At 39.6% G+C, this 19,901-nt stretch overlaps 2 protein-coding genes across 3 annotated transcripts; both read right to left on the reverse strand.

The window, feature by feature from the left end:
• Positions 1-3,945: 3,945 nt before the first annotated feature.
• dctd (dCMP deaminase) lies at positions 3,946-14,474 on the reverse strand. 2 transcript variants are annotated; one of them, XM_083991541.1, is made up of 7 exons: positions 14,336-14,474; positions 13,209-13,308; positions 12,051-12,186; positions 10,378-10,494; positions 8,120-8,216; positions 4,577-5,493; positions 3,946-4,487 (listed from the first exon to the last, which is right to left on the reverse strand). In XM_083991541.1, the coding sequence occupies exons 1-6, from the start codon at positions 14,374-14,376 to the stop codon at positions 5,409-5,411; spliced, it is 576 nt and encodes a 191-aa protein (XP_083847667.1). In that variant the 5' UTR covers positions 14,377-14,474; the 3' UTR covers positions 3,946-4,487; positions 4,577-5,408. The 2 variants fall into 2 exon arrangements, with proteins under 2 accessions (XP_083847667.1, XP_083847668.1); XM_083991542.1 differs by having other exon boundaries at positions 13,209-13,305; positions 14,336-14,445.
• A 1,000-nt stretch (positions 14,475-15,474) lies between these two features.
• Positions 15,475-19,279, reverse strand: cep44 (centrosomal protein 44; the record flags this gene model as incomplete). Its single annotated transcript, XM_083982284.1, has 11 exons — positions 15,475-15,529; positions 15,901-15,938; positions 16,387-16,473; positions 16,726-16,821; positions 16,919-17,047; positions 17,195-17,275; positions 17,505-17,624; positions 17,891-18,010; positions 18,277-18,414; positions 18,635-18,782; positions 19,188-19,279. 11 exons carry the CDS (start codon positions 19,277-19,279, stop codon positions 15,475-15,477), a joined length of 1,104 nt encoding a protein of 367 aa, XP_083838410.1.
• Positions 19,280-19,901: the final 622 nt, after the last annotated feature.

Below are 19,901 nucleotides of genomic sequence, written 5' to 3' on the forward strand. Positions count from 1 at the left end.
CTGGAGCCTTTCTAGGTGGACTTTAGATCTTCTCCCTGTGTCTGCACGAGTTCTCTCAAGCTTCCTCCTACAGTCCAAAGTCATGCTCAATAGGTGGATTGGTGACTATGCTGCAACAGTAAAGGTATTGGTGCATCATTGATTGTTAAATTTAATAGTGAAACTTAATAGGATTTGGTTTGTAGTGTCTGCTACACTGTGAACTTAAACCAAGTTAAAGAATCTAAAAAATACCACTTCCACCACTTACCCATATGGCTATTTTTGCCTTATTTGTTTCTCTTTATTTTGAAGCCTGAACCCGTTCAGACCTCACATTCTGCACCATGCTTGGCTTAGCAAGAGCTCCTGCTTCCTCTGTTCAGGCCTAATTTGAGTAGGCTGTTTGGTGTGGCAGCTGCAGAACCACTTGGTGCTTACTGTATTTCAGTGGCCATGATAACAAGACAACAGCACCACTGTATGGAACATGGACACCACTGCAATCTAACCAATGTGTCAAAAGGTTTGCGCCGCACCACACACTGCACTGTGTAAAGCACACACACCTGCAAAACACTGTCTGTCTGAAAGAGGACACGGCCAGTCGAGGCTACTTGTTATGCGTAAAGCTTCCAGCAAAAGTAGACAGAGAAAAGGCCTGTAGATATCACACTGAAATCATATCAGCATTATTGCATACAACTGACTTTCCACTATCGGCTGAATCTGAATATGACAAGTCTTTTTTCTTCTTCTAATTAAGCAGCTGAGAAAGTAGTATTTTGTTGTGTCAAAAGGAATCAGAAATGTATTTATAAAGAATAGAAAAGTGACATTCCAGTAACTTGTGAACTCAATAGAGTTCAATGGAGAGGTAGAGCTGTACGGAAAAAAATGTATTTGTCATGTCATCACCAACTGCACACTATTGTGCCCATACCAAATTTTTAGAAAAGTATTTCTTAAGAATGCTTCAAGCCTTTCTGATTTCTTAAATCAATGCTATAGTGTAAAATGCTTTGAAATACAACTGAAACATGAGGTTAAAAGTCCTTGCCCTTGTAAAGTACACAAAATATTTTAAGTGGTAGTTACCTGTAGAGTGGTGAACAGGTCGTTTCCACCACAACATAAGGTGCCTCATAAATACTTTGGTGCAGTACTACTTGGTTACTTAGTTATTTATATCATTTGTTCAATTCCATGTGCAGTTCCTTTTCCAAAGCTGCAGCTGCAACCTGAATATGTGATCTTTGTAGCACAGGCTATGAATGGCAGTGTCACAGGCACGAGAGGCATGACTCAGGGCCGCGTGTTGAATATTACGATTTCCAATGCAGAGTTCTCATTGATTTAATGTTTCAGCGAAGATTGAATCTTTGTACAAACACTTTATCGCACATCAAGTTGCACAAACCACAAATTATGCATAAAGAGTTGTCCTAAGTGTTCATGGGTTCATTTGTTGCCAGGTAACTAGAGTCAAATCACACCAGACTGTAGACTGGAAAAATAACGTTTCCACTCTAGACTTCTGTCTTCCTCACTGCAGTGATGTTTATTATTATAGTAATGACAATGTGATGGACGACTTAGCCAATTTGGTTTTATAAACCATCTATCTTGTTCAGGGTTATGAGGGGTTAGGATGCCTGATACTAAGGTTTAGGATTAGGATTAGGGGTCACACACACACATCTACAGGTAGTGGGAGGATCATTAGACAGACACAAGAAGCTGGTTAATGGAGTTACACTTAAATTGAAAGTGTTAATCGATTACCGTAATTCTGATAATTAGGCAAATGAATTGAGTCTCTTACACTAATGAAGGTCTGTGCAATCAGTGCGGGACAAGATACAAACAGTTCAATGAGTGAATACACTTTAATTTGAACCAGCACCAACGGAGAGTTTAATGATTTTGTGGAATAAACTGAAATGTTCACAGTGGAACATTCAAAAGATAAAGTAAACTTTGTACATTTGGCGATTTAGAAAAATGAGTGTACGTGCCTTCATCACCATCACTATTTCTCAATAGAGTTCTTGCACATGGGAGAAATTAAGAGCATTGCAAGGCCCTGTTCAGACTTGCTACTAATACCTGTGAAAGGTGTGAAAACACCCAAGATGCACTGAGGATTTTGGATCAATATATTGTAGAACCACATTTGGGTTTGTTCAGTATCTCATAGCTTCACAATTAGATCATTTCAGTCCATGTTTACATCACAATTTGATATGATGAGTCCATTGTAACATCACAATTAGATTTTACACCATGATTGTGGTCAATATAATGCAATCTCAACTATATTATTTCAGTCCTTTGTGCAATCACAATTGTTTGTGGTCTGTCCAAGTCTAATCAATCAGTCAAACTTTATGAGAATAGCACTTTTCATACAGATCAACTAAAAAGAGAAGGACACATCAAGAGTGCTGATAACGACCAGGGACGTTGAAAGGGGGGAATAAGGAGAAGGATTCTAGGTGCCCATGACTAAAATGATACTGACAAAAAATTATGTGACACTAAGTTATTAACTTATAATCACAAATATGTTATTTACAATGTACTGGTAACACTAACTTTATTTGTTTTGGAAACATTTCTCAATTGCCCTTGCAGCAAATATTGGTATGCTTCCCCTACCAAGCACCTGTCATGTTGTTCTTTTCACAAATATGGGAATGATGATAGTCAAAAAATATCATTAAAATGTATAGTTTTATGTAAAACAGCATTAAAAAATTTTCGCCGGCCTCCTAGACGGCTGTATGTATATACCCAGTAAAATGTATTTTCATGAGGCCCAAAATCCCTATTATCCTGGTAACAATGAAATAGATTTAAAAAGCTATAATAACATTAGCAATAACAAAACACATACAGAAATGAATAATAAGGGAACCGATAAAATAGAATAAAATACAAGAATAAAAGAAAAGGCTTCAGTACAAGCAAAGAGCTGTGGCTCTCTTAGCGTATGGAAGCATGGCACAGTCAAAAGTAAATGCTGCTGAGTACTTCGGCAGCCCAGCAGTTTGATCTGAACTGGTGGCCACACAGAGTTACTACCCATGCCATGACCTCAATCAGAGTCTGCTCACTCAGACATCTGACAACAGCTGAACAAACTGAAAACCATCTCAAACACAAGGACACCTGAGGTTTTTGGAGCCAAAGAACAAAGGACAGACTCTCTTCTCCAAAGCCCAGAGCCCTCCATGAGTCTGGTCGGCTAGAAGGAAGCCAGTGGAGTAAAAGGAACACAACAGCTCGTTTTCATGTTGCCAAAAAACATTAAACATACTCTGAGAGCCTGAAGAAAAATATTCTCTGGTCTAAAACTTAGCTCTTTTGGGAAGACTCCAGGCAGTCGAGTGAACGTCTCCATGGTGAGGCGTGGTGGTTGTGGTGGTGGTGGCAACAGGTCAGAGCACAGGGAAGGATGAAGGAGGTCAAACACACAGAGGTCCTTGAAGGCAACGTTCTCCAGAGTGCACAAGACCTGAGACAGGTGTGACAGTTAACCTTTCAGCATGACAACGACCCAAAGCATATGGCGAAGACAACAGTGTAGTGGCTTTGAAAAAACTCTGACTGTCCTTAAAGTGGTCCGACTACCTAAAGCCCAGAGAACATCTGTGGAGACAGATGGCTGCTCACAGATGCAATCTGATGGATGTGGCTCAGGGACAATGAGACAAACCACCCAGATCCGGTTCACACAACTTACCCAAGAAGACTGGAGGCTGTAACTGCTGTAAATGAGCTTGTACAAACTGAATTGTGGCTCTTAACTCTGTTTTACACAACATCAGCTTTTCATTTTTATTAAAAACTGAAATGTTGCATTTACAAAAACCATTAAAAAAATTAAAAACAACAACAACACGTTTTTACTTTGTCATCACGGTTTATTGAGTGTATATTGATTAATGATGAGCGCTACATTCTGAAGCAACTGTACCTGCATGCATCCTATACACTGACATGTTGTGGACAAATGATTAGGGTTCATATAATTTGGCATAACAGCATATTAGACCATCTAACAGCGAAAAGAAACAGCTTTCAGCCTAACGGAAGGTCATCTTGGAAAACATGGTACAATCATCCACAGACATGAACATGTTTTTTCCATGGAGGAAATCTAAGATAAAGTGTTTCCAGTGATAACTAAAAAAAAAAAAGCACCTGCTGACTCTAAAACATTTTTAAAAATCCTTACTTTTTGATTGATCACATATTACAGTCATGCATACCCATAATATATTACTATCAAGACACATTTCAATACGTTTTGGCCACGGTATTCTGAGCCAACAGGGACGAACTGGAGGTGGCTCAGTTGGAAACCTACATGTAATGGCTGATGAGGCGCAGCCAACGAGCACATCATCCCCTTTAAAAGAACAGCCATAGTTGGAATGGCCATTGGGCGTACTGGGATAAACCCCCTCCTCTCTGGGACTGGCCCCGGGACAGTATGCAACCTGACCTATTACCGACTCTGGCATGAATGCTGCAACGTACTGGGATAAACCCCCTCCTCTCTGGGACTGGCCCCGGGACAGTATGCAACCTGACCTATTACCGACTCTGGCATGAATGCTGCAATCTACGGCATTATCAATAGTTGTAACAACATACATATTCCACTCAGAAACAAATAAACCACCTGTATAAATAACCAATCGGCATGAAAAAGAAATTCACAATCTGTAGAAGTAAAATTTGCAGCAGGGTTGGATTATTTGCAACTCGTCTTTTTTCTTTCTTTTTTTAACCAACTACTAGTAAAATATTAGCGTACAAACACAATCTGTGCCCCTGAAACTAATTGTTAACACTAAGCCACTAAGAGGTAAAACAACAGCTCTGGGGTTTCAACAGAACAGGCGTGACTTATTGGGCAGCATCCACTGTGAATGTGGAAGGTCAAATCAACTGAATATTAAGACACTCTGTATTAATTTGGAGCCGTGTTTGAAGGAGGAAAAACAGATTTCAGGTTTTCCCCTGTGCAGACAGCCATGAGAAGATCTGATTGACAACACAAAAGAGTTTAAAATCAAACGCTCAAGATAGTGTGTTCAAAGTTCTTGTGTATTCCTAAACCCAGAGGAAATTTTAAAAGAAAGAAAAAAAAATAAAACTCTGCAAGCCACATAGAAAGACCTTCTACTGCAGTCAGCCAAAAAGGGTGAAGCCTCAGATTAAACTATCTTGAATATCCCCTTAAATCAAAATATCAAAAGGCGTCAAAGTCGAGGTATCCTTGAGTTTTCCTTTGGACAAAGCAGGGGGCAGGAAGACATACAGAAAAGAGGCATCAAAGTCCCTTTCAATCTCGTCAGTCTTCGTCTGCCTCCCCGCTTCGTTCAGCGGCTCCCCAAGGTGAGCCGTTTGCATTTTCACTTGGTTGCGCTGTTCAGCATTCCAGGATGGTTAATGGAATTAAAATCAATGACAATCTCGGCCTTCTTGGGCTTGAACTGCCTGCAAAAACACAGAGGGGGGGAAAAACAACAACACACACATGAGCCAGGAATGCGCAGGTATGAAGACACACAGGAAAATAACAACACACAAAATAAAAACACGAGGGACGAGGACGAAAGTCACCTTTTCATTGTCTTTTCAAGTGACACTTTCATCTGTCTCTTGATACCTTTTCACAAGACTCGGCCAAGTTGTCAATAGTGTGTGTGTGTCCATGCATGTGTGCATGTGTACGTGCGTGTGTGTGAGTGACTGACAGGGAGCAAGACTAAGAGGAAAGAATAATAATAATTCAAAAAAAAATATTTTTTTTTAATCAAATTTTTCTTCAAACTGCCCTAAGAAGAAGAATGGCTTTTTTGTCCCACAATTGAAAGATGAGTTGTTGTTTTTTATTTAGCCAATTTAACATTAGTTTTTACAGAGTGTATTGATACTGAACAGGCTGTGTCCAAATTTTACAAAAATTATGAAACAAGTCTGTAGGTCCCCAGCAAATACTCCCACTATTCTAAGTCAATAGGATGAATGGTTCCTGAGATGTGAAGCACGTACACAAACACACACAGACTGCTGACTGGACCAGTACCATTGTCTTCTCCCCTGCACCCAAAGACCACTCTTTGTAGTGACATTGGATTAGCTGGATGTAGATGTATGCTGCCTGCTGTAGTCCCATCTCCAACCCTGATAACCCCTGTTCACTGTGTGGACTCACTGTTGTTTGTTGGCCTGGCTGTTTTAGAAAGTGTTATTAATACGATCCTCATTAATGATGTATCACTCCACCACCCATCAACTATTAATCAGTGCTCAGTTTTACTACCCGAGCCCTTGATCCATCGATTACCCATGGTGCCCGTGGGTGCAACTAAATGTTTACTTCATCTGACGTACAGTACTCACACACAGGGCTCCAGACTGCCCCTAAATGGGGGCATTTTGCCCCTTAATTTTGAGACAGTGCAAGTACGTAATTTTTTCCCATGTGTGTGAGGATCATGAATGAAAGGGAAATGTGAATATTTGCTTTGCAAGTCGATTTATGCCCCTAACTTTTCTACTTGTGCTCCTTCCTAAAATTTTAAGTTAGTAAAAAAAAGTTAGTCTGGAGCCTGGAGTCTGCATACAGTTAGCACAGCTCTGTGTGTTAAAAGGCTGATCATTTGACCATGCCCATCAACACAGCTGGACACACCCAACTGTGCAGAAGCAATGGTTATTTATTTACCCAGGAAGAGATCCACAATCTTTTTTTTTTCAAGGATGTACCGTATATTGTGTATTGTATTGTGAGATGGTGAAGTGCATGCAGTGACCAGCAGAGAGCAGCACAAGGAGAATTATTAGCCAAGGTGTAGCTACTAACTAGTGCTAATGCTGCACTAATAACTATATTTACATGATGTAATTGATTACAATGACCATGTGTAATGTGATAAACCCACAGGAAAACATCTCCCATCATCAACATCTCTTGAGAACAGAGCAGAGCATTTAGCAGCTGAGGAGGAGGCAGACACAAAAACAAGAGCTGAGAGCAGAGGATCATCATTCTTCAGGTGTTCAACAGAATCATGACCTCAAATAAAAGCTGCCGTTGCTCTGTGTCTGCTAGATGCGAGTATGTCTGAAAGCTGAAATATGGGAAATATAACAAACCCTCTGACATGGATCCACTGGTAGACTTTAAAACTTATTTTGCAGGTGAAGCCTGATTTATGACCGCCTTGGGGAGAAATGGGGACACTGATGTCAGCGTATCACAGTAAATCCACTTAAATTAAAAAGTATATTTAGCCTGCACACTATATTAAAATGCCATTCTTTTTGTGAATCCTTGGCATCGCCATCACCCCATGTGAGATTCCAGACATGACAGAGTTTTTACAGAGTTCAAGGGGAAGTGCGTCTTTAATTTGCCAAGAGTGAACAGCGACAGAGGGATAAAACTTGTCTGCACTGCAAAGATCAGTTTTTTCAACACTATAGACGCAGGCAGGAGCAATGTTTGACTGTATTTAACGTTACTGGTCACTGCTTTCAAGACTTCACCGCCCGTTCTCAAATGCTTTGCCGGTCTGATACATACATGTGAGAAAATAAGTGATGTCATGACTGAACCAGAGCACACTGAAGAGTTAAAGGCGCCTCCTCGACAAGACCTACACCTGACACCAGTGTTTCAGTGTGAGGCCCAGAGGCACACTTCCTATTAGGATGGATGCTTTCTGCTGAGAGATCTTGAACAGAGATAAAATCCTCCTACTGCAGATTCAAGTGCTTAAAAGCTCATTCCTTAATCTCTTTAATTAGATGAAATCTAAAGAGAGAAAAAAGGCCAAGGCTGTTGTGACTGGTGGGTGATTAACCTTATTTTATTTTCAGTCACAATTTGGGCTTCCTATGATAACGAAAACAAGATAATTGAGATAAAACTAATATTGTACCACACTCTTTAATAACAAATTGCATTATCTTATCTGTTTGCCAGTTCAGAGACTTCCGGATGTACCATGCTACGAAGTATTTACAGTTTTTCTTCAAAATTAGCTGCAATTTTCCTTTTCAGACAACAATAGTGACACACTTTTTTGTGTATCAGAGAAAACCTGTTACTCGCCTGAACTGTATGCCTGCCATGCTGAGCAGCCTCCTGGAGGCAGTCATCTCTGGTGTGTCATGGTACTTGTCAGAAAGAAAGATGACTTCCTTAAGACCTGGATAGAGAGAGGGATAATGAAGGGACACAGGGGGCATGAATGCAAAAATAAAGACAGTTATGTTTTTTTTTTTTACATTTTTCACAAACGTATTTTAGACTGGTCTGAAGTTTTATGTTGTTGGTGTAATACAAATCAGGCTGCAAAAATCACTGACTAACATATAACCAGAGAGATCAGACAAGTCAGACCCAAGACCAAGTAAAACCTGCACTAAAGCAAATAATCATTAGAGAGAACAATAACAAGGGTAAGAGTTTTACAGACTGCAGCTATTTTCCAAATATGTTATACTCTTCACTGAATTGTAATGGTACACTTCTTCCAGTCAACAAATATTTTCTGTTGGAGTATACACAGAGCTGCAGGCCAGATTAAGTTCGTTTGTTGGTCTTTTTCTGTTTGAAAACAAAACAAACTCTTAATTTACCTAGAATTTATTGTGCCACAGTCTGGTTTAAAATAGACAAAAGAGAGGAACAGAATAATGTCTCTATTTGTTATATCTAAGTATGGCCAGATCTAACTCTTTTTTTGTCTCATGTCCCTGCTGCCATGTCTAATTTCCAATCCATCCCCATCTTTGTTACAGCTGCCCGTTTATTCTGATATTGATGGCCAATATATACTGTACACAGTGCTTTCAGAAAGTATTAAGTCATGCCCTTCTTCACATTGTTATAGCGCAACCAAATTACAAGAAAACCCTTTCCCATTCTCAACTCAGTAGTCCATGAGGACAAGGGAATTAACTCAAAATATCTCACCGACTCCTCTCTGGACCCCTTTGCTATGACATTTGAAATCTCCTGAACATCTCTGAGAGGTTTCTACACCTTGAGATTCGAGTCCACCTGTGATAAATTCAGTTGGGCGTGATTTGGAAAGAGGCACACCAGTCTACCCGAGGCGCCGCAGCAGATGATATCAGACAAAAAAAAACAAGCCATGAGGTGGAAGGAAACTGCCTGCAGAGCTCAGTGACAGGACTGTACCAAGGCTGCAATCTGGGGAAGGCTACAAAAACTATTTTGGCTGTATTTCAGGTTCCCGAGAGCAGAGCGGCCTCCATCACTCTTCCTTGGGAGAGGACCAGGAGTGCTCAGTAGCCCAGCTTAACCAGATTTAGAGATTTGTGTCGACATCCCAACAGAGTGAAGGTGAATGATTTTGATTTTGTTTGTCGTGCTCACAGGCACAGAAAAAGATCAAAGGCAACTCGCCTTTCCAGCACTGAGGATAACAAACACACCTGATTGCTTGATTATTCATCAAAATAAACCGTTATATACTAAAGTCAGAAAACAAATACCATTAACATGAGTTCAACTTAACATGTGCTGGTTAGTGTGGAACTCTCCAAACATTAATTGCACATCTGCTGCATAAATTCCCTCTGTGTCCACACTGTTCAACACGGGAGTGGGAGCTTTCATTCCACATTTGAGCCTGATGTGAGAAAACAGAGCCTGCCTGTCTGAAGTGGATTCTGCAGACTACTGCTGTGGGGAGATCAAGTTGGGTGAGTTGAACATTAGCAACTGGCAAATAAGCATTAGTTTAAACTCATTCACTGAGTTCAATGCCATTTCACTTCATTCAAATGTAGCCTGGTTTGAGGTATGAGCGCAGAGGCATTGATGAGAACAATGCTGTTTTAAAGTTGATTTTAAATGAGGAAGTTTCCGTGCTGCAAATTGTCTTGCTTTGTAAACAAGACGATATTTCTCACATCCTTCCCAAGCAAACAAACGTTTCTTATCCTCGTCCAGTCTTGAGTCTTTGTATTTCTGCTTCCAAGCAGGAAGCTCTGATAGATCTCATGGCTCAGTGCTTTCCTTTTCACTATGATGGAAATTACCTACACAAGTCTATTCGGTTGCAAAATCTGTTATCAGAGGTATTTAAATATTAATCACAATCACAATATTTTGAATCTAAGAGACACTGCACATCAGCACAAAATTTTGAAAAACAGATAACATTTAAAGTTTTTAAGCAGTAGGTGTTTAAAGCTTCATTAATAAAAGAAAAAACACTATTGACATTCCAAAAAATCAATATCTCAAAGTGGTGTCCGTGTCCGTGTCCGTGTCCGTGTCCGTGTGTGTGTGTGTGTGTGTGTGTGTGTGTGTGTGTGTGTGTGGTCAACACCCACCTGCCTGGATGATGAGCTTGGCACACTCGTTGCAAGGGAACAAAGCCACATACATGGTGCAGCCTTTCACATCAGCACTGTTCTTGTTCATAATGGCATTCAGCTCTGCATGACACACTGTGAGACAGTATTGAGACAGGAAGCCAGTCAGTACAAGACACGGCCTGTGTTTTTGTTTTACTTTTGAACTTCAACACTCAAGTCGAGTGCATGACTGTTCAAACACAAACATCTGTGAAATCACTTTATTGTCTGGATCTGCCATAAATGTGTCTTTGAGTTTTTAAATCAAAATGGATCAATGTTTTTTTCATTCCTGTGTGCTATCAACAGATAATGCGGCTTTGCGTCACTAGCCTCAAACAGAAACCAAGGTTGTGGTGGGTTAATCTAAATAATCTCTCTCCTCTCCACTTTCTTTTCTTTCCCTTGATGTCAAATGTCACAAGGTCGAGGAAAATGTGACGGAGAATTCGAAGGACACCGCGGCACAGAGAGAATCTGACTGCACTTACACTAGGATTTGATTTTAAACTCACTTTATATATAAAGCATGTATCCTTTCTTAATCAAAAAACGCACACAGGCTTGACACATTGAAATGTGACAAAAAGAAAAAAATGTCACAAAAAGAAAAAAGATGAGCCATTGAAATAAGAGGAAATGATCAAGGAATCACAAATTATATTATACGTACAAACATGTGTTATTATGGACTACAGAAGCTTATGCAAGAGGTGGCAGCTCCGTAGTGTAAGTTTAAGTGAAATTCTAATCCTTAACTTAAATATATGAATTAATCAATGATGTCAATTTATTTCCAGCTGCAGTATTTCCTTTGCTAATTTAGATGAGATAGTAAAGCACTTGAAGCTCATTTCCTTGCCATTTAAAGAAAGATTTTAACCAGAGCTGAAAAATGGATTAGAAGTCTGGTGAGCTAACATCTTGCCAACTCTGATAACTAACTTTTTCTATTTTCAAAACTGTAGTCTTCAAGCCCAACAGACTTTACCTCAAGTGATGTCACATGAGACATTCATCAGACGTCTCCCTCTGGAGTCACAAAGACTTTAACTTTTCACACATGCATAGCACTCCCCAAAAACCCATAAGGAGTTTTTGATGTATAAAAATCAGTGGATTTCCCTTATAATAATTTTTATAGCCTTCCTCCAGACATTGTAGCACCACACTCAGGGAACTGTTACATCTTAATCACGCTCGTAGTGACACTGAGGAAAAAGCAAACTCATCAGTAAATTGTCTTTTTAGTTCACATTAATGTTGGGCTTCGTAAAATACTGCAGAAACAAAGGGTTGCTATATGGCCTTTAATGTTTTTGTCTTGTTTAAGTGCAAATTATGTAGAAATATTTTATGACTAGACTGATTTCTATTCAATTATTGATAATAAAAAAAGTGAGAAAAAGAAAGACAGAAAGAATCATTATCATCATTCTCATTCTCATCATTTATCCTGCAGCACCCTCTACAGGCCACAGTTCAGACATGAAGAACTTGGCATCGTTGTGCATAACCAACTCTTTTCTGCACACAAATGTATTTTGTTGTACGTTCACATTTTTTCCAAAGCATTTCATTCCTGAAAAAAAAAAATTAAACCAGAATAAAGCAAAATGACAAGAGTGTGTGCGCATATGCATTCTCACCATAAGGGTATTTAGTGTCAAGTCTGTCATCAGCAGAACGCGACCATGGCAGCAGGTCGTCATTACATCCATTGGGCATACCGTTGTAACCAATACCAACTATCTTATTCTCCTGGTTCACGATACAAGCCCCAACCTGCAGAGAGACACGGGAGCCACAGCGTGTGAGAAAACAACAGCCTGATTACTTCTAATACACACACTAAAGGTTCACTCATTCTGCTTGCTCTGTGATCTTTAATTCATATCAATGCATTCTGCAAGCTACATAATAGTGAAAAATGCCCAAGTTGGTGTTTGGTTCAAGATTGAAGGACCACAGTTGCTCTAAAAGTATCTTCTAATTTCGTCTCCTTGGAACATTAATTTTTCCACGTACATCTGTCCCATTCAACAAAACCACTTCAAATTTGGCACAAACATTCAAGGACGTTATACTGAACAGATTGAGGGTCAAAGGTCAAGGGTTGGACCTTGTGATGTCAATATCTCCAGAACCACTCAAAGGGATGTGTCTAAATGTTACTTGGACTCAAACTGATGGTGGTCAAAGGTCACATCATAATTGGCCTCAGAATACATCTTGGAGCAGACTTCTCATATTCATAATGACAAAATTTCAAACAAATGGTTCATCTTTCTTTCATAACTGTGGATAAACAGATGTAACCTGAAACAAGTCTGAGTAGCGGTGGCATACAACCATGAGGATCTAATTGCAGATTCAAAATTAATTTACACAAAAAATACCTTAATTGTGACAAACCAACAACAGCACACCTGTGCAATAATCTAATCTATTATTCTGGATTATCCATGGGAAACACTCACAACCATTTGAGAGAAAGAAGCCTTTCGGGGGTTTAGAGAATTTCTAGACTTTCAACTAATGAAACAACAGCAGGAGAGTAGTGTTTAGATTTATGGCAGAATGCAATCTCCTGAAGGGGACCCGGAAAAACCTGACAAAACTTCACGCATCTTAAACAACGTAAGTAATGAGTGTCTTAGAGGACCTTCAGGGAAAATGATTATACTATCCTTTATTTCACTGGGGTCTTGTCAGAAAGGCACACCAGCTTCCTTACTTATTATACTTGACATTACTATGATGTATCTAATTGTTACAGCATACACATGCAAAAAAAACACACACACCTGTGAGCTGGGGTCTTTGCTCCTTTGGGCTGACAGAAAGGCAACAGCCATAAAGTAGTCCGGCCATTCCAGGTAGTCATCTCGCTTTCTGGTTACACTGCTATTAGAGAAATGCACAAAGACAAAGAGAGTAAAGGTTTTTGAGCTAAAAGACAAAAATATAAATTCTTAAGAGGAGCTAATTTCTCAGCAATAAAGATTCTCAACAACACAAACACAATGACTTCAAGATATGGCAGGGTAATCTTTTGAGAGAAAGCTTTATGTGAATGTCATTGTTCTTTGAGGTGTGTGCAGATACTGGTCATTATAACTAAGTTTTTGCTTGATCTTGGTTCACCTCAGTGTCTGCAGCATGCACAGCGAGACTTCTAACTTGGTAAAAACCCTGGCACTCTAATCTAATCTAAAAGAGGAACATTGATGTGAAACAAGAAACAACATTGTTCATCTTGTGGAGTCACATGTTGGAGGCACAAACAACAATGAACTCTTACTCAAGTATTAGGCTACTTGAATATTTCTATTTTATGCTACTTGACAACCTCTCAAGGGAAAATGTTGTACTTTTTAAGACTGAACCTGCTCATCATCTGATCAGGATATCAAAACAGATAACATACATACCATAAATCATCTGAGGTATTACTATAGAAGAAACTATACCAATCCAAATAGTGTAAACTACTGTCTTGGACATTTAGATGTTGCAACTTGTAATAGGGTTACAATATACAGCCTTAGTCAGATAACACATCATGACTGATATCTGAGCATGCTAGTCGCTAGTGATGCTATCATTTTCAATGTAAGAGTCGGACATGAGCGTCAAGAAACCTCTTCCAGAAGGACATAATAACAACGCACCATGTGATTCAAAACGACACAGACAACCAGCTAGACGTATGTGGAGACACCTGTCTTCATGAATAACCAACAGATGAGACATTGGACGGTTTTTTGACTCGGGCTGTTGAATAAACACACATACTAAATCACTGAGGGGTGATTCACCCCCCTGAAGCTGATTCAGCTCCACAAACAGCAGCATGTGGACAGAGGACGTGACAGTCTCCACGGTGTCTCATTGTGTCTTTACTTCCTCCGGGGTGAAACTAACTACTTACCCGTTCAGATGTCCGTTCACTGGTGGCTGACTTTCTTCCATACTTTTCCAAATAATGTTGTTTTTTCTGCTTTTCTTTGCTCCGAGGGTTCAGTCAGTGTTCAATGCGACACCCACCCACCTCGAGCCACAACGTCATCAACCAGGAAGACTTTTCCCGCGCTAAATGTACGGTAGTCCAGCCCCCTAAAAAGTTAACCCCTCAACTCAAAGGCAGACCATTTCCAGTTCACACCCACACAGGAGGCAGTAAAATACAAAAAGTAAACTGTTATTTTTAGAAAAAGTTGTTTTGAAAAAAGTAAAATACTAACATGTTCTAAAATATAAAATGACGTGGTTCTTTTTGTATTTTGCAACACATTTGTTGTTTGGCCAGGTTTTGCAATGGATGTGATGTGTCCTGTGTCATCCGTGCCTTTGACAATACACTTAACATCTTTGTAAATGCCATGCACAACATTTTTATTTTAATAAATATTATTGAAATATTGACATGACAATATTGTTTATGTCAGGGAACTGATAGGGGCCTGGGCCTAACTTTGACTCCAAAGACGAAACTTCCTGCTTCTCTATTATCCAGAATCAAACCTTAATTTCTTACTGTAATACAGTAAAGTTTGTTAGAGAGCAGTTAATATTTCCAAGCAAGCAACCCTCTTTGGGTCCCATGCATGTGGGGCAATGGAAGGCAGGAAATCTGTAGCGAAACTTGCATCACATGAGTGCAGAACAAAAGGGTGCTGAGCAACTTTACACAACTGATAGGGCCCCTGTATGTTTGATCAACTTTCCAACTACGTTTGCAAACTGTAATTTTGCTTTATAGTCTAATATGACCCAGGTCTAAGAATAAAAGTAATTCATTGTCAAAGGGCAAACAGTGGAAATAATATACTGTGCTTTATCCAAGAATATACAGTATATTCCCACATTGACAGTCCAGGATCGTCTTCACAGTTCATTCACTTCAGGAATTTTTCAGCTTGTCTAAACACAGAGGTGGCTTGTTTGAAGAGCTATGCAGCAAGCACACAGGTAGATAGGGTGATAATTAGGTTTTATTGGGTTTATCAGAGCCAAGAGGACACAACAGTTTGATAAGATCGAAGTGTGATCACTTATGATAATGTATTTTCAGGGCGTGGTTGAGGAGTCAGTGTTCTTTAACAGACTGGAGGTCGTCTTCAGCCTAAAAAGGTCAGACAAACACATAATTGTTGGCACCCACAAAACAAAACAAAGTTATAGGAAGTATATGTAGTAGCTACACTGCAGATATCTCTGTAAAATCAAATAACATTCACAAGAGTCAATGATGAAGATTCAAGGTGACAGTCACAACAATCACAACTCAGACTGGATGTAGTAGCAAAAGGCAGTGAATACAAAAATCCATTGTTGGAGAGAAATCGAAAATGCTGTATTATTGTTCACTGTCTGACACCGAGTTGAAACTTGGATTAACCAGAGTTTGTATTTATTTGCAGGTGAGCACACTTATCTCGTAACCTGAATGTGGAAAATTGAAAAACTACTGGAGAACTACAAAAAAAAACTTACATATTGGTTATACTCTCCAATCTGTCCTTAATGTCCTCCTGTACAAAGAAACCACACAGACAAGAAAATATGTTTCTAGCTCATGAGAAATGGTCACACAGTTTGAACTGTGGTGAGGCTTATTGCTGCACCAACCAAAGGCCTGAAAGCATCAGACATGCATGTAAAATGGCTTGCTGGTGTCTTATCTAGCTTTTGCATACTTCAGTCAAATTATTCTGTATGTACCAGCTGACATTGTTTATCTTTCTTCCGTCTCACAGACAGTAATACAAAAATCATAACAGATAACAAGGTCATTTTGCTGCCATGAAAGGTCTGGCGTTGACCCAATACAACACTATTTTCAAATGGAAGAAGCTGGAAGGTGATCTGCCCTTTGACTCTGCCCCCTTTAGATATTGTGAACGTCTTGTTTCAGTGAACTGTCTGATCTAATGCTTGTAAAGATGATATTTGTTTATCCACAGTTACAGCGAGTCTCACCTTTGAAGCAACACTCGTGGAGGTGGAGGAGCACGAGGTGGTGGATGATGATGATGATGGTGGATGACATGGTGGTGGGGCATTCATCTGGGACAGAGAGAAGACAGGGAAACCAGAGTCACATCACAAATTATCATTTTTATGTGAAAATGTTCGTAGTTAAGGATTCATCTGAAAGCTGTCTTATCACTAATGTCATGGTGACAAGTTGACCACCTGTGAAGTTAAAGAGAAGTGCAGACTGAGGCGGATGTGATGTGGACCCCAAAAACAGGCAGTTAGTGACTACTGTGCATGCTGCATGGGAAATAAATTAAACTGCCACAACATTTGTACTACCTTTGTATTGCTCAGTTCCAGTTTAGTTTCTAGTAGCAGGACTCTGCTCATCAGATTTTCCCAGCTCTCTTTGGATATGGTGATGACTTCTTCATTCTGGGATGGAGTCTGGTAATTGTAAAAGGTGGCACTGATAAAAGCAGTTCAGGTACAATTTCATGTTGTATTGATGTGAAGACATTGTCTTATTAACCTCGTCTGTGTTTCTCCGTCTCTCAAATTCCTCCAGGCGTTTCTCCAAGATCTTAACCCTGTCTAATCCAGAGAGAAGATTCTCTATTCGAGCTTCTAATGCAGAGAGTCTTCCCTCCACGCCTGACAACTGAAACACAGAGGGACACAAAGGACAGTTATATTACATCACATTATACTGGTAGCCTATCTATTCCTGTTTGTTATTCCACTTAATGTGTTATCATCAATACTACACAGTGTATCTTTAATAGTGGATATTTTACAATATACTTACAATGTCTGGATCAATCAGTTTCAGATGAGCTTCTCCTCTATTATCCTTATGTGAGGCCGGAGCCGGATTTATGACCCTGGGCTACAACACACATGCAAATGCAGATTATTTGCTGGTTGACAGAATTGCTGTTTGTTGTCTACTGGTTTAATTTCAGGTGTCATCCATACTTCATTGATGTCAATGGTCAGATGATTTGTCTGTGGTGATATTTAAATTCTGCTGAAGCTTAATGCCTATATCAGCTACAAATAATCATTTGCTGTATTGCCTTTGTTGAGAGTTAATAAGAAAAGTGTTCAGAGCTCACCTGAAACTCCTGCTCCACATGCTCTCTGAAATGCTGCCCAATTGACTTTGTGGCAGGGCCAGTCCTGCTCAGGTCCTCTTTTTGTATTAATGGCCTTGTGCTGAGCTCGGGTTGGTCAACCTTCAATATACAGTTGAATATTTATGTCTGTGGGTTTTTTTTTTATATGAACATGTCAAATTCAGTTAATACACTTGAAATGGTACAAAACTGAGTGGAAACCTGCAGAAAGTTAAAAGAAAAAAAAGAAAGAATCTCTAAAAACTGAGAAATCATGTACATTTTATAGAAGCAGCAGGTCATGAGGAAAGTGGTTAACTTAGAGCTACCTGGAAGTAAATTATGTCTTGGAAGCCGATTCAAATAAATAAGCATACAGGGCTCACCTGAAACCCCAGCTCCACTTGTTCCGTGTGGTGTGGTCCAAACGGGTGTGTGGTGAGGCCAGATCTGCTTCGGTCCTCTTCTTGCGTTAATAACTTTGCACTGATCTTGTGTTGGTCCACCTTGGGAGCGGTGAAAGAAGGGATTCATTTCTATGCTAAGCTCATATTACCTCTAGGCCAGGTGTAACACCGTGGCTCAGATTTTGTCTTTGGATTTGTTTAATTAGGTCCAGGTTAGGGACCACTCAATATACCACACTACTTTGGTTTCCCCAAATGGTACTGATCATGGAGTAGTTAAATGAGTTGTATGTTGTATAATGAAAGTTAGAAATGTTGCATAGACACAAATGTACAGAAATGTAAACCATTCAAAGCTGCTGTACCTTTTTCAGTTGTTTGTGTCTCTGCAAGACCAAGTTAATGATGTCACAGATGACAGAGATTTTCCTTTGGGAAAAACCCCACTGGAGAAACTGCTGCTTGGTCAGTATGGGCTTATAGTGGAAGATATCTCGCAGTACCTACACATGCAAAACACACGCATTTGCAATTTAATGGTCCATTACAGGCGAAGAAGATTAATTGTAGTGAAAATAAAGTAAAAATCCATTATGCATTGGTAGGGTAATAATCACAGAGCGTCATAGAGGAAGAGGGCAAATGTGGACAAGTCAACTGACTGCATTTTGCAGTGCTGAATAATAAATAAGAATAATGAATGTGCCTATAGTGTTATTGTACCTTATAAAGAGCATCAGTGAAACGGAGGTCAGTTTTGCCAGTCAGCTCCAGCCCAGCTGCCATTAGTTGCTCAGTAAAAGGAGGAGAGAAGGAGGTGAGGGTGAAACTCACTATTGGGAGAAAAGCTGAAGGATCTCCTTTGGACAAACTAGTGGAGAAACAAACAACAATACAAGACTGAGTCTGATGAGGAAATATAACACTTTTCACTCACTGTTAAAAATACTGATGATAGCAGTCTCTGTTTAGGCAGACAGTGACGTGCATATAAACTCCTTTGGTTATCAATCTGTGATGTGTTACATTTTACAACAGGATGAATTATACAAACACTTGAATGGAAATCTATAGATCATAAACTGTACTCTGGTAACCTTATGCCTCTTTTATATACAATCTATGTCTTATGCTAGCTTAGTTAAAAATTTAACTTGGTTCTTTCCCAGCAGTGACTTCGTTTCACTACAGCTTCTGAGCGTAGCCTACGTTTTGTTACCTCTGTGTCCCTACAGTAAGTTTAAGTTAGTCTTACTGGTTGTTGTAAGTGGCCTACCCGTTATAGTCGACACACCCTGGATACTTAATCACCCGCAGGAGACTTTCCAGTTTGCGAAGACAACCTTGGACGTCTCCAGTAGGCAGCATCTTTAACTGTGAACAAGAGCAGAGGCGTCAACCTAGACGTCTATTTCCATTGTTAACGTGTCGGTCAAAACATGAGCTAACGTTAGGCTAGGTATGTAAAAAGGATACAAAGATACAAACCTCTATGTTCGCGAAACAGATGAAGTCGAGATTAGATGATACAACAAGCCCGAATACTTTTCTTTAAAAACTTTACAGCCTAGCAGCTGGTATTTTTTGTTTCTGCCGGGTTACTAACGACATGAAGCAGGATTGGTTGATGCAGGCTGGCTCCGCCCCTCTTTTTCTTCTGCTTGCAATACTTACTTTTAGGTGCATGAGCGCCACCTACCGTACCAGAGTACAATGTAAAAGTTTATGTTACTGTAACGGTGAAAAAAGTGGGAGATGAAATGATCTCCAAAAGGCATAAAGTTACAGATGACACATTCCCTTTACAGTTTAAACAATATATATTTATTTATTCATCTTTTACATTTACAAAATGACAGAAAAGGGTTTGGGCACCCAGTTAGTTAGTTAGTTAGTTTGTCTTTATTGTCTCCCTTGGGAGAAATTCATCCTGGACAGACCAGAGACTCCAAGAAGCACCCCCTTTGGAAACTCTCACAGCGTGTAAATA

The sequence above is a fragment of the Trachurus trachurus genome (genome assembly GCF_905171665.1).
Source record: "Trachurus trachurus genome assembly, chromosome: 1".
Taxonomy (NCBI): domain Eukaryota; kingdom Metazoa; phylum Chordata; class Actinopteri; order Carangiformes; family Carangidae; genus Trachurus; species Trachurus trachurus.

What these genes read in the sequence shown, in the direction of transcription:
- dctd (XM_083991541.1), bottom strand. Translation starts at nt 14,376, where the DNA reads ATGGAAGAAAGTCAGCCACCAGTGAACGGACATCTGAACGG. An exon ending in GCAAAGACCCCAGCTCACAG is followed by an intron (nt 12,187 to 13,208) that starts GTGTGTGTGTTT and finishes GTCTCTCTGCAG; the next exon opens with GTTGGGGCTTGTATCGTGAA. An exon ending in ATGGCAGGCATACAGTTCAG is followed by an intron (nt 5,494 to 8,119) that starts GCGAGTAACAGG and finishes GTGTTTTTGCAG; the next exon opens with GCAGTTCAAGCCCAAGAAGG.